This window comes from Epinephelus moara, chromosome 9 (assembly GCF_006386435.1).
Source record: "Epinephelus moara isolate mb chromosome 9, YSFRI_EMoa_1.0, whole genome shotgun sequence".
NCBI classification, from domain to species: Eukaryota; Metazoa; Chordata; class Actinopteri; order Perciformes; family Serranidae; genus Epinephelus; species Epinephelus moara.
In genome coordinates, this window is record NC_065514.1 from 23,513,948 (window position 1) to 23,537,576 (window position 23,629).

Here is a 23,629-nt window from a genome sequence, read left to right on the forward strand (position 1 = left end):
GCTATATTTGCTTTTCAGCAATGTGTCCACAATTTTTGTACCTTCCTTTTGGATGCGTGCTGTAGAGCACGGCTCGGGCTGCATTTTCCTGAATGAACCCGACCCAAGTCGGAGACAGTTATAACCGAGCCCAGCCTGCACTCGACTGCTTTTCTGATTCTTAAGTCCGAATCTGACTCGAGCCCAATGCAGTTTGTTTGCTGACGTAGTTATTGTTATGGGCAGTGTGTAAATGACCATGTGTTAAGGCGTTGTCACGTATATCACATATTCCAGCACTTGAATAGGCCATAGCACAACACAGCAGCATGTCAAGTGGGCCGAACCTGAATTGAGCCTGAGCAAAATTTCTGATTTGTTATCTGAACCCGGCCGGACCCATCGGTTTCCGACGGGTCCCGTCAGGCTTGGGTCAGGTATCCACACTCTGGCGTGCTGCTTATAGTCTGGCGCCTGGTCGCTGCCCTTTAATGAAATCCTGACCTTACCTACACATGGTGCCCACAAACCTCCCAAACATAGAACAAGAAGTTAGAAGGGTGGGGTTTCCGCAGATGAATACTCCACCACACATTTCTAGCGGGTCATAACTGAGATTACTTTTGTATGTGTCTATACATTGTTTCTTAAGGAAAATCCTGCATAGTATACCTTTAATGGTAGAGGTATGCTGTTTCATTTTGCTCTAACCCAAGAATAGGCAACCTGCAGCTCTAGAGCTACATACAGCTCTTTAGCCCCTCTTCAGTGGCTCCCTGTGGCTTTGACAATAATTATATAAAAATGAATAATGGGTTAGCTTTTTAACATTTTAATTCTTAAATTTGTGGCCTGTACACGGAATACAAAAAAAAACTGTTTCAACATGTCGTCAACTAAAATGCGTGTTTTTCATCTATGGCCTGGTGCTTTTTCCTCTAGCTTTTACTGAACTTCAATATCGGTGGCTAGTCTTGAGTTTCCTAATTAGCTAGCTATGGATTCCCAGTCCGAAAAAGGAAAAGTATGGGACATTAACATTTTGATGGCGTGGACGGACTTGTGTGTTTACCACCAATGCTGTACAAAAGTACAAAATAATCATAAATAGCCCACTGCAGAGTCGCCACCTTGTGGTAAATCATATTATGGATGCTATTTGTGACTTATTTTTTTATGTTAATAGGCTAATTTAGACTTAATAGGCTGTGTTTCTTTAATTAAAACAAAAAAACTGGCATGCTCAACTCAACTGTCCTTAGAGTGTAACATGTGACCACCAAAAAAATAGCAAAAATAGCAAATGAAGTTGTCAGCACTCATAAATATGTGACACTTTCTGATGCACAGCTGCAAAAGTTAACTGACTTATTTCAGCCCTAGGTTTTCAAAATGTTTTGTGGCTCCAGAAAGATATTTTGTTTTATTTATTTATTTATCTTTTTTTTTAGACCTCTGCTCTAACCAATCAAAAGCAAATGATGTGTGCCTCCTGCTGACACCATTTTTGGCTGACAAGGAAGGTACAGTAGCAGATGCTAAGAGCAGTTATATTAACGTTGTTCAAAAGATTAACGATCAAAGAACTATGTTCGATTAAGAGTTATTATTTCTGTAAGTCATCCAGGCTTGTGTCCATTTTTATGTCCCAATTTTCCACGCTATGGAGTAAAATGGTGCCATCGCTCTTAATACCATCAACTTTCTTGTACTCTGATTGGTCAGTTATTTTCCCAACCAATGGAAATAGCCATCACTGGGCACAACACCAGACCTACATAAATTGCTGGACAAATAAGAGATGTGGGCACTGATTCAGATGTCTAGAACAAGGCATGTGTTTTATATCACAGAGTATTGCTCTATCAGGGTATTGTTCTGAGCCAATGTGAAAAAAGCATTATCATAAATGGCAAGAAAATTATGGATGGAAAGATTAACTTTCTGGCAATCAAAGTGCCCTAACAGGTTGTATATCTGCGATTTGACTACTTAACTATTTTGGGAACAGCCATCCTCTATTGCATTACATACCGCAGAATTTCATGTTACCATGTCTCAGTGGGGGTGGGGGGGTTGGGGGGGGGCAGTATTAACAGTTATTTCTTTAAAAGAGGCCCCCATTATCTGGAACCATACAAGCCTTGTTCCTGTGCTGCTACAGTATTATGCAGCAGCTTGACAGAGAGAAAGAAAGAAAAAAAATCCAGGCCTTTCATGGTAATAAGGAGGCAAGGCCCAGTAATAAATCAAACAGACAGAGATACAATTGAAATCCTGTATGAATTTCAACCACCACGAACCATTCAAAACATTATAGAATGAATCTTAATCCTATGCACCACTGCACAGTGAAGGACTATGCGCAAGAAGAGGTGGGATGTTATTTTGGATGGCCTGAGCTGTTTGCTTGTGCTTGTTTTATTTATTTTCACTTCCATACTGGCATGGGCCCGATTTCGAGGCACAGCAGTGTAAATAGTGCAGGAAATCTGAGAGGCTATTTTGAAATTCTGTTATAGTGCTGCTAAAAAAAAAAAAAGGCAGATACCATCAGTGGAGAGGCCATTTAAAAATATCCGAGTGACTGTTCCAAGCTAATGGGTTTAGATAAAATTAGGTGCGCGTTAACAGTAAATCGCTTTAGACTCACTGTCAATGTTCTCACATGTCTGTCAACTTAATGGTAATACTGTACACTGTCTAACAGAGATAGCTACATATATTTCATCAAAACATTCTGCGAGGCAGCTGACATCCTTGATAAGTGTCCCAACATGCACTTAAAAACACGATCTAGTACAGAATGACTTATTTTTAATGATATCTTTTATATAAGATCCCCTGTAAGTAATGGTCTTAGGGTTATAAGGCATTTAAAGTACAAGCTATTTGATGGACTGTTCACTATAATATTGTTGATAATCCTGCCAGAATGATCAGCTCTTTTGACTGGCACAGTAAGGAATATAGCAAAAATAGCCCTCTCCCCCCCTTAACCCCTGTTAAATTTGCAAATTGCAACATTTTCCAAGCCGTGACGTCACGCAGCATGATGCCTGCAGAGTCCATCTGTGAAAAGTGGTGGCATTAGGCCGGTAGTGTTTTCAGCCCAGATGAAGGGAAGATAAGATGTAGACAGAAAGAGAGAGAGAATCAGTTGCGTGGAAAGGATTACGTCAAGGTTACCGTGATGCGCAGGATCAACACACAGAAATAGGAAAGCTACGATCAATCTTCCAGCATGAGGACAGAGTTTGGGTAGATTTTTGATTCCTGCTGCCAACTTTGGAAAGTTGAAATGGTTTATTCAGTACAGCTAGTTGTGAGGTCTAAACAGAGATAGAGAAAGGTGAAGAGAATGAAATAGAAAAAAAAAAAAAAAAAAAACATTCCCAAATTCAGAATTGAATCTGTGAATGAATGTTCTTTCCATTAACTGCGGCTGTTTGTAGAAAGCTTCTGTGAAAGCCTTTTGGCTGGGTCATCATTTTATTTAATTTCATGTCTGCAGAAAATTGACCGACCCTAGACGAAATCCTCAACAGGCTCAAGTTAGGGCGAAGAGGGAATAAACAGCATAAATCTAATTTGCTTACTACCACAATGACACAGTTAATGCAATAAATATGCTCAGTGGTAACAAAGCACAGACTAATAACTGGGTTATTCTCAGAGTTGTTGTATGTTAGAAATAAGTTGGAAAAACAGAAAAAGTGCTTACCAAAATAACCAGTCGAGTAACTAAGAGATTTACGTACTTGAATACCTTAAATGATTCTACATCCTCCATATTCACATGCAAGTATCTTAGTTATTAACCATTAATTGGAGCATATCAGCAAATGGAACGTGATTGCCTCAATGGAATATGATTGCTGGCATAATAGCTTTGTTAGTGCACTCTGTAATTGTGATGAGGCAATGAAACGAAAATGGATCTAATCAAAAACAATCTCTTAATTCACTTTGATCTCAAGAATTTGATGGGACATGGTGCCGGAAGCAAATGCACGGGTGACTGACACAAGCATGTGTTTGAATCTAATTAACTGTGTAATGTGAGAAGTTCTGCTGATGAACTAGTCAGACTGTGTGGGCAAGGATTGAATGGAAATTATTACGAGCCCATACAACAAATAATGGGATGAGAGACACTGACTTACATCCAAGCGAAACCCAGAATCGCATGGAAGCTCAAAATGAACGATCGCCTCGGAAATTTTGTTTGCATTGCGCTTGCAGGATGCCGGCGCAGTTCGGGAGATTATCTTTTCCCCATATGCTTCCATCTCGGTCTTCCTGTACACTGTTTACAGCTGATGAAACACTTCATCACCTTCTGCGTCCTGTAATGAAATCACCAACAATGCTCTCCCAATCTACATATAGCACTAAACCTACCAAGGTCAAGGCATTCATGCAGTAAAAAAGAAACAACTGCTATTGTCAGTGCCCTAGATGCAGCTTATTGTATCCCATCCATTTACAACTGAACTCAATTTGCCCTGTAATAACAGTCAGTCACAGCCCAAATAAAACAGCATTATGTTGATGATTTCTATGTACTGTATTTACTGCTAGTGTAATGGTTAAAATGAATGCCAGCTCTTTCAACTGAGTAATCCCTTTATCTTTATATCTACCAGAAACAAAGCTTTTAACAATTTACTACACTCTCCTTAATTCAAGGATATCTAAGTCATTATTTTCAGTGTAGTATGACAAGTGTATATGTTGATGATAAAAAAAAACAAGCAAAATCTGTTCAATATTGTGTGGCAGTCAGAAAAAATGGACAATAATTTCTTTTGTCATCTTGCCTGAGAATTGTGGCACAAACTGTGAAGAGTGCTGAGGGATGTTTTGAGGATAGATTTCAGTACCTTGGATGGCAATAGTACCCTCACAAAAAGAAACTGTTGGATGCAGGTCAAATTTTACGAAGCCAATACAAGAGCTGTTCAGGGGAACAATCTTTGTAAGCTGTGTTGGAAAGTACCTCTCAAAAAAAAAGACACTTTTCTGTTTGAGATACGATGTTTGCCTAATACGAATGTGAAACATGTCTTTTGTTTCACAGCTCCAAATCAAGAAAGTTGACTGTGAGTTGAGATTGTTTTGTCAACTGCTGGTTTCAAGGTCATGAAATAACTGTCAAGTTTAATATGATATATTAGTTGACAAGTGTTTGTCATAAAAAAAAAAAGGTTTGGATAGCTTGTTTGGATTACTTTTGATTTAGGGTGCTTTCAGACCTAGAGTTTGCTTACTCTGGTCTGAATCAGGGACTAATTTTGTTACAAAGTTGCATAATTGCCTAGAGTTGGTTCGTGTTCTCACGGCAGCATTTACAAGCAGACCAGATCAGATGCCTTGTGCGAGAATGCTGCTCTTGATAAGTCAGAATCTCCATGTGGGAAAAAAACAGGAAGTAAACAAAACGTTGAAGAAGAGTACACTTGCAAGATAAATGCGACACTTTCTAATGTCACAATGGAGGGACAACTACGCAGGTTGATTTTAGCGCTGGTCATCGTGGACTATATTGCTGTCATTGTTCATTTTAGTCAAACCATACGGTTTGAAAACGAGGCGCGGCTCCAACTAGAAAACAATGCTTTGATGCACTGGATGTGCTGAATGTGTATGGAGCTTTTTTCCTATCTTTATTCAAGAGAGTGGTATATCAATTTGAGAGCATTATTTATTGATTTCACATTCAGATTTTGTAATATTTTCCCTCAAAACCCTGCCCTAAAAAATACGGGCGCACGTGTGTAAATTAACAGTCCCTTTATTCCAAAAGTCGTAAAGAAAGCAAGCGAAGAACATTTAATAAAGCCCTGGAGGGTGGGTGTGAATGAACCCGGTTAAAGAGTACCCGCCCGGACGTGACGCTCTTAAACTAAAGCAAGCGAGCCTGCAAGGAGGCAGGGATCATTTCATTGGTCAACAATAAACCTGGCGTTCTAGTGGTTGGGGGATGTCAGAAATCTGCAGGGCAGAAATCTGAGAGCAGAAATTCCACGAGCGCACAGAAACAGTTTGAGCGCGAGGAGAAGAACTGAAGCTGGAGCAGGAAATCTGTGCAAGCAACATTGTATCTGAGCGCGAGCACACAATTTGAGCAGAAACAGAGTAGATCTAAGCGCAAGCAGAGGCTATTTGAGTGCGAGGGCGGGGTTGTGAGGAACAATATTAGAAAATCTGAACATGAAATCAATAAATAATGCTCTCAAATTGATGTACATACACATACACACATACATATTGATAGGAAAAAAGCTCCATACAGTAAATGTGCATATTAAGGCAGTACAGGAGGAGGCGCACATTAATAATCCTCCAGGACAGTAAACATGCTTGTTTAACCCAAACAATGTGTAATGTGACTGCAGTTGGTTCAGATCGAGGTCAGAACATGTTCTCACCATAAACGAACCGAACCAGAGTTCGTAATCCGGACCGAAACCACCTCTTCAAGAGGGTCTCGGTCCGGTTGTTTTGTTGCGCAACCGAGTGCAATTGCTGTGTTCACACCTGCCCAAACGAACTGCACTAGGGAAGCAAACAAACTTGAGTTCAATTGAACCGAACCAAACAGGGCAGGTGTGAAAGCACCCTAAATGAAATTAACATCATAATGATAATGTGGTAGAGAACTCAGAGCACCATCTGCAGTGCCCTAGCTGGGCTTCCAGGGATGTTCTTGACTCTTGATTGGCAAGTACATATTAAAGGTGTTATACTGGACACAGGCATGAACAAGTCGGTGGCAATCTATAATGTCATCGCTGCTTCACTGCTTCAAGTCTGAAAATGAGAAACGTGTCATTACTTGTTAAACCCACTTATCAGGCCTCTGCTGTACGAACCCCTCGAGATCAGAACAACCTCAGGCTGGCTATCTCTGTGCCCTCTTTCTGAAACTCCCTTTATACACTCTGTACACTTCTCACAAAAAGAAAAATGATGCAATAAATCATTTTCTCAAACTGAATCACCACAGAATTGGCTTATTCTCTGTGAAGAGCATGTAAAATAATACGTTTGTATCGGGCTCACATGCTACAGCTCACCCACAGATTTATGTCTTTAAATTGCTGGTAAACGGCCAACATGTTGAGGCAGATGTCACATAAAAGCCCCATTGAAATTGGTTTTGGACAAGTAACCTTTCTGGATTCCTACAGCACAGGAAACCCTGCCATATAGTATATTTCTAACACAGCGAGGATAACATGCCAAGCATTTTCAGCGTTTTGCTGGAACTGAACTGACTCAGATGTTCTGCGGGAGGCCGAGAATAAACCTCTTTGTGTTTGTATAGGTCACAAAAAAACCCACCAAAGCTGTGCACAGACTGCAGGACAGAGAAGTACCAGAGTAAAGACAACTCTGCTGGGGTATTAAGGGAGGCACTGCTGACTCTGCGACTCAACATGTTCCAAGCTATTATAGTTTTAGACCTTCAAAGAATATTTGGATTTGTATTGTTAAAAAAAAATTGTCCAATCTTCCACATTCTACTATCTACTGTGGATATTATAACCTGACCCTTAGTGCAGTAGTTCCCAACTGGTGGGTCATGGTCCAAAAGTGGGTTGTGGGTCCATTCTAAATGGATCTTAGATGACTTGCAAACATGTCAAGTTTGTAAAAAACAACAGAGACTAACAGACAGCTACTTGACAGAGACAGCAAACTAGCTTGACTGTATGGCCAAACACAAGTATGCCGCTGAATGTATTAAACTATGGGACCTTGAACTAGTGACAAAGGAGAAATTTAGACCCCGTGGCTGGACCAGTTGGGAACCACTGCTTTAGTGTATTTGCAGGGGGACTAGTATTCCACAAATAATCGATATATAGCCAAATTAAAATAAAAATGCCTCACGTAACCACGTCAGTCAGAAGAAACTGGTCTGATCCGGCCCAATCAGAAGGAATTTTCAGTTGAGTTGAGATGGGTTGTGTAAAGCTGATAACCCATTTAAAAGGAAAATATTAACACCTAGTAATCATATAAACACTTAATCAAATTGTTTATCTCCATTTGGAACAAATATATTCTTTGCTTGCCCCACTTGGTGGTAACATTTGGTGACTTATGACATGCAACAATAGCTGTTTCGACAAGCCTACCTCTGCTGATTCTGACAAAAACCCATTCATTTAAACAGTGCTCTGCTAGTGCTGTGATTGAACAGTAGCTTTATGTGATGTTGTTGCTACAGGTGTCACAGCTCAAGTTGCTAAGGTTATGTTTTTTATTTCGTTCATTCACGTCGTTCTCTGTTTTACTTTGAAACTGACATCTCTTCTCATTCCAGATCACTTCCCTAGCTGCCCCTGTGTGTTATGGGCTGCATCCAAATGTCCACACTTAACCGCACTTGCAGACTTGGGGACTTTGCGGGTGCGTTCCCGGGAAGTCCAGGAGTGCCTAGGGATGTCCAAATCCACAATTCATCCAATCTACAAGGGGCCTCAAGTGGACTGTCTGCGGACTTCCGGAGAGTCCGCTTGGGGTACAGACTTCAGCAGACTTCACTGATTTGATAACCCACAATTCATTGCAATACGGATGTGACGTTGGTTTTTCAACTGCCAATTTTTTTTTATGAATGCGTAAAATAGTTATTGATAGTTAGAGGTCTATTAAAGTGCCCGCCAGAAATAATATTCAACCACATCATGATACAGAGTCATGTTTAAGTATTGGCTGTAGAGAGACTGAAAATGCATTTTATTATTGCGGCCTATCAGGCGACAAAACACGGTCTTCTGATGTAAGTAATGCCTAAGTCCTTATTTACAAACATTTCTGTTTTTGAACGCATGTGGCCTATTATATAGATACAAAACCAAAAAAGGCTATACATGGGATTTATATCTCGTTATCTGCAGGGAAAGGTGAGCTCGGCACTGTTCATCAACTTAAATTATGTATATGTGAATATGACAGCAGCAATAGTTGAACGTTTCCACGGCAACGAGTAAAACAGTCAATGGCTGTCTATCAGCTGCTTGCAGCCTTTGTCCTTGCAGCCTTTACATGATGACAGTAAATACATCACACTACGTACAACTGAAGTCTGCAAGTCCAGAGGGTGGACATTTGGATTCAGCCTTCCCTCCCTTTTGATGACTTCACCTGCGTCTGATTGTCTGTCCCGCCCTGATTAGCCCCACCTGTGTCTCATTAGCCTTCCTCTCACAGGAGTATTTAGTGTGTGTTGTCCTCTTAGCTCCTTGTGTGTCTAGCGTTCCAGCCTTTTGTCTCCCCGTGTACTTTTCTTGGTTTTTTGGATTTAGCCTGTTGATTGACTCTGCCTTTCCCTCATCCCTTTTGGATTTGTTTGCCTCCACTGATTGTCCCTCTGTGTACTGAACCTACCTTTTGACCAGTAAAGACTGTGTTATTTTACCCCAACTGTCTGAGTGGTGCGTTTGAGTCCACTCTCACCTGGTTCACCACTTGTTATGACATGATGTAATGTAGAAGTCTCTGGACATAACAAACGCTGTATGACTAGCAGTAAAAGTAGCCTGCATATGAGACGTTTCGGGGACATCTGTAAATTGTAGCATCTACAAAAAGTCTGCACGTAAAGGCCCTGACACACCAAGCCGATGGTCGGCCATCGACCAAAGTTGGGCCGTCGGCGAGCGTCTGTCGCCCTAGTTTTCGCGGTGTGTCCCGCACCGTCGGCACTTCGGCGGCGGCGGTTTTTCGGCCGATTGAGCATGTTGAATCGGCGGCGGAGATTGTCGTGAGAGAGATCACTCTGATTGGCTGTTCAGGTTTTATTTCCTTGCCCCTGTAGTGAGTGAATCTGCCTGTAGTGAAACCGGGGCTAACCGGTGTTTCCTCCTCAGGCTCCACTTCACTCAGCTGCCCACAGACCTGCTGCTTCTTCCCACTGAATAACAAACCAGAGCTAGCTGGGAGCAGCTTATTCAGGTTAAAGTTGGAAGAAGCAGCGGGTTTGTCGGGCAGCTGAGTGAAGCTGAGTGAAGTGGAGCCTGCGGAGGAAACACCTGGACCGTTGGAATGTAATAGTCCGTGGAGGTGCTGCGGTGCTTGGCTGCACAGATAGGTAACACCTCGGCTGACAGGATGTACCACTCTGTCACTCCGCTCTCTCTCACACAGACGCAGAACATAAGTGCTACTTGGTCGTCGGATGTAGTCCGTGTAGTGTGTTCAAATGCAACTGACACAGGGCGACGTGAGGCGACGTAGACAATGCAACAGTTGGCTTTCGTCGCCGCTAGTTCTTTGATTGGTTTGGTGTGTCCGCACCTTTGGGGTGTTTAGGGGACACCTGTAATTCGTAGGTACACAAAAAATGTGGGATACACTCACATTAATAACCTCAAAATTGTATTAATAGGTGGAACCACTTCTCCTCCTGCTAAAGTTTGTGTATTGAATCAACTGAATTTATTTTCAGCAGATTAGATGCCTCACCGCACGGCGAATCACTTTGCCCAAACAACCATTCCGATTAAAGGCTTTGGGGCATTTAAACGCACATCTTATCGGTTGATTTTATTTTGCGTTCGTGTAAACAGTTCAGTCTGAATCTCTAATCAGAATGATTTCAATTGGATTGAGGAAATATTGTCCATGTAAGCACAGCTCCTGTCATAGTTTACTCTAATCACACTCATGCCAACACTGTTTGGTGCTGTAGCTTCTTCCACCACCCCAAACATTTGGCATTTTGTATTGTTGACTTAACTAAGATTTAAGTATCTGTGTTTATTAAGGGGGATTAGCTCTCCCTGCAGAATCTTAAGAGCTCCCTCAAACAGCAGGGCCTTTTCTGACAAATCTTACTGCACAACCATTTGCTATAAAAGTGTCTCTGACTGAAAAAAAAAAATCATAATGACCATTTATTATTTATTATAATGTGTTTGTTTGGAGCAAGATTACTGCTGTCTCTACCTGTTTTTCTGTCTTAAAGCCTCTACAGTACACCCATGTGGGTGTTTTCACTTAGTTTCCTAGATAAGACCTTTACTCAAGACTTGTAAGTGTTTGTACTTCATGCTTGACTGACATCTCCCTGACCCTCCAGTGTTGGTCGTACATTGCACCTGTTAGGGCAACAGCTTTGATTCTGTTGAATATATAAAGTCTGGGGACCTCAGCTTCACCCAACCTTAACCCAAAGTGAAGTCTAATCGGCTAAAATAAAAAACAATTGTATGGGTTGACGAATTTTTTAAAAACATAACATTATGAACTTGAGAATGAGGAGAGTCCTTGGGCTTTACTTTTGTGGATTAAAAGTCAGAGACGGTAGAGAGTATGAAAGGCTCACATTGCTTTATTAATTTAATAGGCAGCGTTGAGGTCGATATGATAGATTTTTATCATCATTATATGCACCTGTCTTTTAAAAATGCAGGCCTCACTTTAGTTGAATATTTAGTATAATTTAGCAGCTTGAATCACCACATCACAGGGATGGTAATATGAGACAGGGTTTCTCCAGCATCTTCTCTTCAGAGCTTGTTGCACTTGGTGATGTTGTATTGCCAGTCTCAAGGGAGAGTGGCACAGGCGTCCCACGCAGTGAATTAGTCAGTGCTTAACCCTGACAGTTTCTTCTAGCCTCCTGTTTCTCCTCTAATTACCATCGCTTCCTTGCCAGTAATTAAGTCGTCCCACAGCGGGGGCTTTTTACCACTAGGTAGGAGAAGGGAAATGGCATGGAGTCCCTCCCCTGATCAGCCCCTGATGGTTCTCCTAAACTTATAGAGCTGAGAGATGCAGATCAACACCCAGTACCAGCACTACTTCAGTGATTGTAATTGCAGTGCAGCCCCAGGTTAATATTGTATTTTGTGCATGTGTGTCTGTTTGCATGTGTGTAACAGAGAAAGATGCAGAGAGAGGAAATGTAAATTTTATATCTATGTGAAGCAAATTCATAATAAAGTCTGATTTGCTCCTCATTTGTCCGCGTCATCATGTCTGTAATATCGCCCCTAGCAAACAATACTCACACACTTTAGGTATCACATGAATCTTTTTTTTGTTTGGTGCAATTGGTGCACAACAGTCCCAAGCTGTGCTGCGGTGACTGGCTGAGCACAGCGCTTAAAAACCCAAGCGTTGGAAGTGGTTACTGCTTCAGTCAGCAAATGGGAACTCACGACTGCTGCCAGAGTGCGAGGTGACAGCCAACATTCTCTTTGGTGACAGCATCTTCATGAGTCATCCGAGCTAAATGGACACGATCACCTCGTAACAGTGTCACTTAGAAACTGCACCAAATATATACACTACACAGCAAATGGCTCCTGCGCTGCGTTCAAGTGCTGGTGGGAAGATCAAACTGGAAGCCGACTGCTAAATAATTAACTGAATTTTCTTATACTTTCACTTACAATGTTATACTTTTTATTTAATGGAAGATTAATATAATTTAAGTTCTTTTTAAAGTAAATTTCTGAGTGCCTTTATTAAGATTTTTATTTTTTTATTGAATAGATTCCATATGGCAGATTAAATTTAAGCTTGTGTAAGATAATGTCAACGTGAAAAGTTGAAGCAATAAAGTGGTGGGTTAATAAACCTATATTTGTTCCTATGGGGAGTGGCATTGTTATTAATCTCGCTGTGCTGTTGTCATCGCCTCGGTTATTATTCCTCATTTATCTTGACTTCACCACCAGGTTCATTCTTAAGAGACTCTCTCTGTGAACCTATCACTGCTGGAAAAAAAATAAAGAATGAATACATGAGTAATAAATAAATAAAACAATGTTGTGTCACACACTGAGCATACGTGCATGGATGAATAAAAACAATGAATATATGCAATTTTCAGGTGGTGCCCAGCATCCTTGGCTCAGTTCTGGATGTTAATGAAACGTTTTGGCGGATGATAAACATGTGATTTTCCAAGCACAGGTTTGATGAGATGCAGAGAAGGCTTAAATAATACATGGCCTTTGTTGATGTTTTTTTATTTGCAGGAGAGGTGCATTCGAGTACGTGGTATTTGTGAGTCATCTGAACCACTCCAAAGCCTCTGTGAGGCGGCTCTTCCTCACCTTGACTGTGACCTCACTGCCAGCGTACCTGTCTGCTCCCCCATTCCTTGTTTTGATACTGAACTCACCGGACCCCTTTCCATGTCTCCAGTACTTATATACATTTTTGTTATCACACACTTTTAGCACCTTCCTGTCTCACTGCCTAATGGCATCTCAGACCCCACCATGTCTCTGTCCTCCTTCTACAGTCTGTTTCATCCCTCCTGACTTCCTGACTGCCTCTCTCCTTCTCTTCCTTTGGCTGCAGCCTGCTGAATTAAACATTGCTGCAGCCTCTCTCAGCAAATCTGCCGACTACATCAAATCCACCTTCCCTCGCTCTATCCAATTACAGATGGCTCATCCAAACTAATTCAGGACCTGAGTCGGACAAATGTTACACCTTGTTTCTGTTTAAAACAAATGGGGCCCAGATCAGCACTGACAGACACATCAGCACTGAACACATGAGGAAACTCAATGTGCTTTTTGTAGCTGCCCGTTGTTCATCGGAGAATGTTAACAAATTAGACCAAGGCAACATTTGATGCAATGCTAATACCAAATTAAAAGAAAAATGAGGATAAACAATTTTTTGGAATAAAAGGTGAAGTGAGTCTGGAGATGCAGGGCTATCTATTTGATGAACCGTTTAAATTAGAGACTGAATAAAAGAAGTTGTTTGCACATGCAAATTAGAGTTGCAGATTATTCATTCAAGGTTTAGTGCTGATCAAGTGGTTGTCTGTGGGCTGATTATAGTTAGGAATAATTAATATCATGAAAGTAAATGTTTTAGAGACATGCATAATATGCTTGCGTTGAATACAGCCATTTCATGCCTGTCAAGCCTGGTATTAAATCTGTGTATCAAAGAACTCCTGCTTATTTTAAACATCAAAAGACACATCTACATGAATGGGATATGTAGGCATGTCAACGGGAGCAAGTTAGCTAGTAGCTTTCTACTTTTGACCAAGTGTCAAAATTCCATCCTGAAAAATGAAGCCAATGCAGAAATGCCAAAAACTGAAGTTCCTTAATTGGCCACTAGAGGCTGGCTCCAGACACGAGTCAATCTCTGTAGATCCCCATGTTAAAATGTTCAACTTAACAGCAAAAATACAGCCTGGTACAAAAATACAGTTTTGGTCTCTATAGCTAATTTCAACATTCATGACAACTGTAGGCTAGTGGTGGGAGTGGGAGATTTTTTATATTATTTACCACTTTACATTTTGTCAAGGCATAAACGTTCCATAAATCAGATCAACCCTTATTAATCCACTTCACTCTCTCATCCAAATATGGTCATCTCTGGCTTAAAAAAAAACAAAACAAGATGGCGATGGCCAAAACATCGAAATCAAGGCTTCAAAACAGCAATCCGCAAACCAAATATATACAGTGAGTATCTTCTCTTTCTAACACTTTATTGGAGTTTCATGATATTACTTAAATATTAAGTGATGACCTCACGATGACCTTGTTTTTCAGGTCATGCATTGTACCACTTTTGTCATTGTTGTTTCAAGCATAGTTCCACAAGAGCTTGCTATGACGGTCCTCCAGAAGCTATTCTACTTGGCTTCTTAGCTAGTTAGCTATTAGCTTCAAAGACAATGTAATGTTTATTTTTGTGTTGGGAAATCAGTCATAGTAACATCAGTCATATAAAAAGCAACTTTTATTGCTGCATCATCCTAACGGAGCAAAATCGAATAAAGTGAGACAGAAATACAGGCCAGCAGAGATAAACTATATTACAGAACAGAGGCAGGCGATTAAAGAGAAATATTAGCATGAAAATCACAGTTGTTTTTTCTTGTTTTTTTTTCTTCTCTGAGCAAAGCTATAATCATTTTGGGAACATATGCATGCAAACAATCTCCAAAAGTTTTAATAAGTCTGTAATTTAGTGTAGTGATAACAGATATTATACTGGCTTTGTAATTATCGTAAACAGTGCAGTTAAACATACAGTGGTTCAATTTTCCTTTTCAAATGAGTCTGTGTGATATTTACTTTATATAATCATGCTAACAAATAAAGAAAAGGGTCTATTTTTGTTATTTCTCCGGCCAACATGTTAGTTTTCATTCATTTCCAAGTATTATTTATCCACAGGTCATTATCAAGTTTTGTTCAAAAAGATTTTGAGGTCTTCATGGGCCCTGGTCCGATGACAAGAGTGCCTCTATCAACCCTCTCTATTCATTCACTTCAGCATGTCTTTTCAAAGTGTGATCAATCAGAACTATTCATTTTCATAAATATTTTTATTCTAAATAACAACCCCCATCTCGCTTCTTTGATTACAGTGCAATGCTGATTTGAGGCCTTTAAAATGCATTAATGGCGACCAGATTTGCATTTATATTGGTTTTTCACTCAGGCACACAAGAACCTGAGATAGAGCTCTGCGAACAAAGACCAAAGAGAGAACACGCATTATCTGAAACACATTCGACCCCATAATAGAGTACAAGCAACAGAATGAGAGATGCTAGTGTGAGCAAAACAGGCCATCGAGTTTCACCACTAACTGAAGCACACATTGATACACATTATTCAGCTGCAGGTCTGATACAGGAGCAGTATGCAGCCAGCAGTGAAAGTGGCTTTCTTGTGACTGATGAATACCATATAGGAAATGTGCACTTAAGCATACAATAACAGGGGAGGAAAGAAAAGGAAGGGATTCAGTTTGAAGATTTGCAATCAGCTGTGACAGGGGTGACGATAACCTATAGAAAACGCACTCCGATCATTTCTTTAAGAGGCAGGAGTCAAGACTGATTGATCAATTAATCAAGCTATCACTCAATCTTATCCTGCCAGTTCCTTACCAATATGTGCAGTAAAAAAGACTTTAAATAGGATAGGACTAGTAATAAATATATTTATATATAAATGTATGACTGTCCAGGCCTTTTGCTTGCAGACCCTGGATTATATATCCTTAAGGCAGGGTAGAGCAGTGTCTACTGCATGTTCAGCCAAACGTAGCACTCTTTACAAGGCCTAGTACGCCTACTCCATGCTGTTCCCCATCAAGACGCTCTTGGTGGCGCATGATTAGACATTCATTCATATTTCAGGGGATGCCTGGAATGTCTGAGGTGACAAAACCTCTACCTTGCCTCACTTTCCACAGGGTCATTGGGTTGGGCCCTCAGTGATGTGGACACCATGGTACTTGAAGCGGTTCACCCTTTCAACCAAGAACTTGTTAATATTAAGGGGGCCTAATTCCTTCCCTGCTTCCTCACAAAGTCCACTTTCATCTCCTTAGTTTTGCTGACATTCAGGAGTAAGTTGCTGTCCTGACACCACTGGGTCAGGTCCTCTCCTTCTTTCAGGTACGCCTTTTTATTTTTATCTGTGATCAGGTCCACCACAGCTGTGTGTAGCATATATTATGATTGTGTTGGAGTAAGAACTGGCTAGTCGAAGTCATGTTTACAAGGAGCACAACAGAGGGCTCAAAACGCAGCCCTGGGGTGCTCCATTGTTACTGATGAGGGTGGAAGGGGTGTGTCTGCCCACCCTCATCACCTGGGGTCTGCCCATCAGGAAGTGAATGATCCACATGCACAGTGAGATATCAAATTCCAGGTCCTTAAGCTTTGTGATGATTTTTGAGGGAATTGTGGTGTTAAAAAATGAACTGTAGGCAATGAACAACACAACATGCTCCAGACTGTGTCATATAGTACTGGCCATTGGCCTGACCATTTTTGGACCTCTTGCGTCACTGGGACAGGCTTCATAGTTTGTTTACATACTTCGACTTAAGCAAGATGGCCGCATGGTCGCTCTACCTGAACACAGGTAGAAATTCTACTCTGTAGTCATTTTTTAAATGGTGTGTAGCACTGATCCAGAGTGCTTATTCCCCTTGTGACACAGTCAATATGTTGATGGAAGTCAGGTACAACCTTCTTAAGGTTAGCCTGATTTAAGTCTCCAGCAACAATGAGCACCACATCAGGATTACTGGTCTGTTTGCATTCTTGAAAAGATCCAACAGGACAGCCTCTGTACTCGCCAGTGGTAGAATGTAGATCATTGTAAAAATGACCAAGGTAAATTCCATTGGTAAAAAGAGTGGTCTGCATTTGTTTGACAATAACACCAGAACAGGTGAGCAGGAACGAGTCTAATTTTGCCAGAAAGTCCTCTGTTCTGTCAGATTGGTATAGAGACAAAGATTCACCTGGATGAACAGCGCTCTACAGTATTCCAGAATTTAACCAATTTTCTGGTGTAACAAAGGACATTAGAGTTACTGATATCCCATTGGAACCTGTTGCTGGCATGGAGGTCAGCCAGTTTATTATCCAAGGCCTTTACATATGCTGGATGCTTGGCAGGGAAGATCCATATGACCGACATCACAGCTGGTGTTTATTTCCTCCGCATTTATCTCAGCGTTTCTTCCAGTGTTGACATGAATGCAGAGTTGGATGTAGAGATGGTCTAGCTTGTCTCTGTCTTTTCCTCAATGTTTACTCCGATGTTTACATTTGAAAACCTCAACCGGCCAGGTAGCAGAGTTGGCAGAAGGAGAGTTTACAAAGTGGTGACTTGACCATTTCTCTGTCCTGAAGAGTGACTCATCAACATATGGTATCAGTGTCCAGTATTATTCACAAAAGGTACAACTAATAAGTCTGAAAAAAAATAAATGTAAGAGCATAAAATTGAATAAATTTAGCTGAGCTAACAGAGGCGACTGGATAGGTCCGTGCCTTCTAATTGGTGCCTTGTGGTGTCTTCCCCTTCAAGCGTCTGTGACCTTTGCAGAGCACCAGATAAGAGGCTGGCACTTCCTAAATCTGTGTTTATCCTTCAAATTAGGCACAATGCCCATGTTATTAAAGATGGGGCAGATTTGTTTGTTGCTGATCAGGTTGGCATTGTCCACGCAGCGTGCCTCCGGGGTAATCTCTCTTGATAAGAGAACCCGAAAGGAATGGATGCTTTGTCTCTCTGCAAATCTGATTCAACCACTTTCCACCACTAAATCGTCGAGGCAGAGAAAGTCCCCGGGGAAATTTACAAAGCGATTCAGTTCTCATTGCTGGTTAGAGTAGAGCACGGCTGGGCAATCATGTGCCGAGGAGGACCGAGGGTATGTATGATTTCATTCCAACCAAACGCTACACCAGCTGATGACACTGATTTCCTCCCCCCCTCGCTGGATCAAGATGTACTAATCGTTGGAAATAACTGGTGGTCCAGGTTAGGATGAAAATCCTTGGAAAACCCTTGGACCTTTGGGGGAATGCTTCACACCGCTGCCTCAAACACTGTATAATATGATTATTTTACTAAATATGTATTTCATGTTCAAAAGCATCTTTCACTTAGTCCACTGATACAGACGTGGACTTCACTACACTGTATTGTACAGTGTGTACTGTATATTATTGGACATGTTAAGAGGCCTTATTTGAGGGAAATCACAGCTGTAAAAGTGAAAGGCATCCATCAAACTTTATCTGACAGTTCTGCAGATGTCTGACAGATGTGAATGTGGATTGTTGATTGCTGTCATCCAATTTTTTAACAAGAAATACATCAAATTCTTCACACTCCTAATGCAAGATTTAATTGTCTTGCCATGAGGAAAGGGACATCTAGCACTGATGGCTGAATTTGACGCCACTAATGGTTTGTTAAGAGGGAGAAACAACAGGAGCCACCTGGGCCCGGCAACGTTCCCAGCAGCCCCCAACATGCAAACACACACTCTCTGTTTTAATAAATCACTGCAGCATCACAGACAGCACTCGACGGCTGTACAGCGTCTGTGGAAAGCGGCTTCAGAAGTTTTGCCTCTGAGATTCATGTCTCTGTGCAACACGCCGCTCTGTCAAGTTACACATTATGCAAATGCATTGTTTACTGTTCATGTGACAATATCAAGGCACGAAAGCCAGTGGGGACCGGGGGCTGTGGCAAGTTACCAAGAGAGACGGAGCAGCGAGACAGAGAACAAACTCTGTGAAAGAACTGCCAAAGGAATGTAGCAAATGACTCTCTTACTCTTTCGCAGTCTTTCTATACTTCTGAGTTAGCATACTAGGGATTAGGGATGCAAGGAAATCAAAGCACATCATTCTGAGAAAGAGGGTTTCTATCCATCTAATTTCTCCACCTCTTCGTCTGTATGTGACAAATGAGATGTGCGCTGCAAAGCAAATTGTGAGGTGGAAAATATGAACCATGTTGCAATTATTGAATGTCAAAGTGTATTTTTCTGTAACAAGTACAGCACAAAAGATAAAAGCAGAGCACTGATAGAAATCAGTGGTTTGAGGACAGAAGTATTTGCCCTTATTCTAGCCCTGATACAGTTTTGGACTATGGTTAGCATAAGAACTGAGAATGAAGTTGTTATAATGTATTTTTTTGATATGTGTGAAATTCACAAGTAGAGGGGTGGATAAATCAGATTACTTCTGATTACTTCAGGGCTTTCTTTCACCAACCGCCTTTTCCCTGGAATTGTCTTACTATCAGCATTCAACAGGCTAGTGCAGTTGACTCTTTCAAAAGTAAACTCAAAACATATCTATTTGTATCAGCCTTCAACCTCATCTAGTCTGCTGGAAGTAGCCTACGAAACTTCAGTTATCCAGCTTATATTCAGTTTTACGTGCTTATGATTATGTATCACATACTGTATTCATAACTGTCTTTTTTTACTGTATACAGCTCTGTATGTACAGGAGTTTTTATGTACATAGTTCATATTGTTTTGTTTTACCTCGCTTTTGATATCATTTTAAATATTTTGCTTACAATATTTTAACATCTCCACCAGGTTTGTGTTTGTGTGTCTGTCCTTAAAGAATGTTGCGAACTACTAGACCAATTAGCCTAATATTTTGTGTGCACATATATGATTGTATGCTCAAGGACCTCTTGTGGTTGGAATGATTCATAATTGTTAAAAAAATCTGTTTTTTGTGTGTTTATTTACCATCATTGACTGCAGTCTCCTCACTCCTCTTAGCCAGCCATTGGGGGCTGTAAGTTTTGCGGATATCAGCTCTGCTAAGAACAACACTCCTTACCATCTGCTGAGGGCCGACACATTGGCATTTTTTTTTGTCAATTTTAATTGTGTTTTTTTGTTGTTATTTCCTGTAGCCTACAGACAAAGTAAATGCTGCTCAAAGTCAAGTGATGAATACATGGATCAAAGCTTTCTAGCTGTGTTTTAGTCGTTAAAAATACATTCATCCTCACGATTTTACTGTTTCCATATTGCAAATGTATGTATATCACGCCTATGAGCAGGAAATCTGTGCAACTTGCCATTGCTCCGTCAAAAGTAGACAAAGGAAGTATTTCTTTTTTTAGGTTTGGGATGTTTTCGAAACATGCTGTGGCGCATCTGGTGAAATTACAAGAATTGTCAAGAGTGGCCGCAATCAGCCCTGCGGCTGCCTGGCAGAGCTCTGCACTCTACTGAGTTTTCATAGCATGTGTTTTTTTTAATACATATTTTGCTAACATTGTTCATATTGTTTTATTAAATGTACAGCCCTTTAGAAACAGTGGTTTCCAATTGGTGGGTCCTGTCCAAACTGGACTGCAAGTGACTCACAAAGGTGTCAGGTTTGTAAAAAAAAAAACATACTTTATTTTGAAGTACAGTGAATTTCCGGCACAGAGCTTTGACTTTAAAGTGCCGTTCCCTTCTGTAGAGTGAATAACTAATTGAAAGCTACACGACAAGAGAGCAGCTAACTAGCTCAATGACATGACTGAATGCAAGTATGATGCTGAATACATTGAGCTGTGTGGACCTTGAACAAATGATTAATGAGAAACTGGACCCCATGGCTGGACCAGTTGGGAGTCACTGCTTTGAAACATACTTCATATCAGATCAGTGATATCAGACGATAATAAACTTTTATTTGACTTGATTTGTAGCTGAATGTAATTCAACACATTAAAGGCCCCGAACCCTTTAAGTCTTTTGGTGGTAAATGCTTTACGCATGTTTTAGTATGTCATGTGCCAAAAATGATTTGGTTAATTAATCAATGCCCACTTGAAATAGCCAGAGCTGTCCAATTGTGTAGTGCAGAACTCATTGTGTGACTAATAAAAGCTTATGTAATGCAATATTACACAATATGACAAATTATAGTGGGCTTAAAGACTATACTTTTATAACCATATGTCAAAAATGTTAAAGCCTGTGTTACAAAGTGGGTTGTGAGGTTTGACAGATGCGACTTCAGGACAGGAACACGTTTGAGTTGGATTATGGGAAGTGTAGGATTAGTATTTCAGAATTTTGATCCATGACTAAGAGTCATGGTATCTCGGTCTGTGCTGCCCTGATCTTGACAATTCTCTTTTAAATCTGTCTCGAGCAAACCTCCAAACTTTATGGAAATGTAACAGAAAATTGCCGGAGATCCCCTTTAATTGTTCAAATCTGTACAAATAGCAAACCATTACAGATTTTTTTTTTTTCATTTAGCCAGTGCTTCTCATTCAAGTACCCTGCACCTGCCAACATTTTCTGCCAGTAATAGCAGTGCAAACACAGTACCTATTACCAACAAGCTGACTAATAACAGTGTACAAATATTTAGACTGAAATGCCGCATCAAGATCCAAAATCTTTCTTTTGTTTATTTGTTTTTGATGTTTTTGTCTTTTAAAGAGACAATTAAGCTATAAAATGATTATTATTTCCATATTTCATGTCATTTAGAGTCAAACTGTTCCAAAAAAGAAAAAAAAGGGAACTTGAATAATAGAAAAGGTGGGCAAATATCCAGCAGACTGCTTCATTAACAGTGCTGAGAGTGGTCGCAGGTCGGTATGAAAGATGCACGCTGAATAGGTTAAAAATGTACACAGTGCAGCTCTTAGCAAAAAAATCTCAAAATAGAAAACCACTAAAACGGACAGATTCTTAAAAAGCCTGCGTGGCATCAGTACACAGGCTGAAAGTGAACTCACCTATAAATTTTATATCTGGTCGTAAATCCTTGGCGGAATTTGTCCACAAAGGACAGATAACTCCGAGAGTGGTGGAAAGGTCCACGGTCAGAGATGAGCCAGTCATATTGCTTGGTGACATGTTGTTCAGTGGCCAACGGGTCCTGGCGGGAAGACTGAACTGTTATATGGTCCCATATAAACAGGAAGCAGATGACCTCAATAAACCTCCAGTTCATGCTTTTTTTTAAGCCGCTCTCTGTTCATTCTCGCTCCATTGTGTGGAGACCTGACGGGAGAGAGAAGAAGAGGGAAGGAGGGAGGGAGACACAGGGACAAAAAAAGGAGAGAGCTGTTACATGACAAAATCTATTTTAGCAGTACAAGAAGATGTCATCGAGTTAGGTTAATTGTGTAGTACTGAACAAATAAGATAGTGCCCTTGTCATTGTCACTTTACTGTGACATGATGTGTATTTATTTTCTGCTCTTTCTCAAATAGTTCAACCTACATGCCTCCCTGGAGTTTTTCGGAAAGCCACACAGATTGCGCCTCTCCACACAAGGACTGTTACCCTTTTGCAGATGAGCATGAAGAACATCCTCAGCTGTGTGGCTGTCTTTTTTTTAACATCTAATTGGTGTCATGATAAGTTCTGACAAGGTTAGAAGGCTGCTTTACGATATGTTATGACACCCAGCCACTAATGTGGAAGAGCACCATCTCCCTTTACCCAGTGGTGTCAATTACTGCTGGAGGAAACTTTCAACTATTGACTTGCGACTTCATGAATTGTTAAAACTAATGTGATACAAAATATTGCCTCTTTCGTCAAATACAAAATAAGAACTCGATTTGGTTCCGCTAAAGCTTCCAGGGATGGTTAATACAACTGTATTACTGCCCTTAGCTTTACAAAATGGCACTATAATACTAAATGTGACCCTGCGCTCTATAAATATTTTAGAGACAATGCATTTTTAAAAAACTGGACACATGGATCAGCAAAGTAGCAAGAACAGGTCGTCTAAAAACAGATTTTAACAAGGCCAGATTCATGGTGTTGCTTTATTTAAAAAATCCTCGACAGCAGCAGACATTATACAACTAACGCTGACTGGATCAGGCAATTTAGAATAAATGTAACTAATATTATTATGTAACTAATATTCTGATATATTGAACAGTACCATGCAGCATATTCTCCCATTTGTTTGGAGATGCAATAATCTTAAAGTCCATTACACAGCAAAAAAAAGCACATTTAACTCCATCATGTCTTGCTTAATGAAAAGAAAAAAAAATCAGGAAAAAAATCTTAAAAACATTTCACCATTTCAAACGCAACATTAAAATGATACATTTCCTCATTTTGCATTGACTGTGAACATTATTTTCCACTTGGCAGTGAAATTATGTCTCTTAGTTACTGATAAGGAAACGATTTCCATCAGTAATTGCATTTAAGAACTTTGGCCCCTGGCCGTGGAGCACCCAACTGTGTGCTATCAACTGCTACCGTATGCAAAAAATCCTCCCCCTTTCATGGTTTATTAGACAATAACACATCATAAAAGAGCAGGGAGAATTTAATGGACCT

General features: G+C 40.5%; 1 protein-coding gene across 3 annotated transcripts in view; it reads right to left on the bottom strand.

Annotated features, from left to right (window-relative positions):
* The window catches only part of brinp1 (bone morphogenetic protein/retinoic acid inducible neural-specific 1), a 252,612-nt gene that overhangs the window by 109,636 nt on the left and 119,347 nt on the right, over positions 1 to 23,629 (bottom strand). For all 3 annotated transcript variants that reach the window (XM_050052795.1, XM_050052794.1, XM_050052796.1), the window contains one exon: positions 22,050 to 22,317. In XM_050052795.1, the coding sequence (XP_049908752.1) occupies positions 22,050 to 22,267 (218 nt within the window). In that variant the 5' untranslated portion in view covers positions 22,268 to 22,317. The remainder of the gene's footprint in view (positions 1 to 22,049; positions 22,318 to 23,629) is intronic.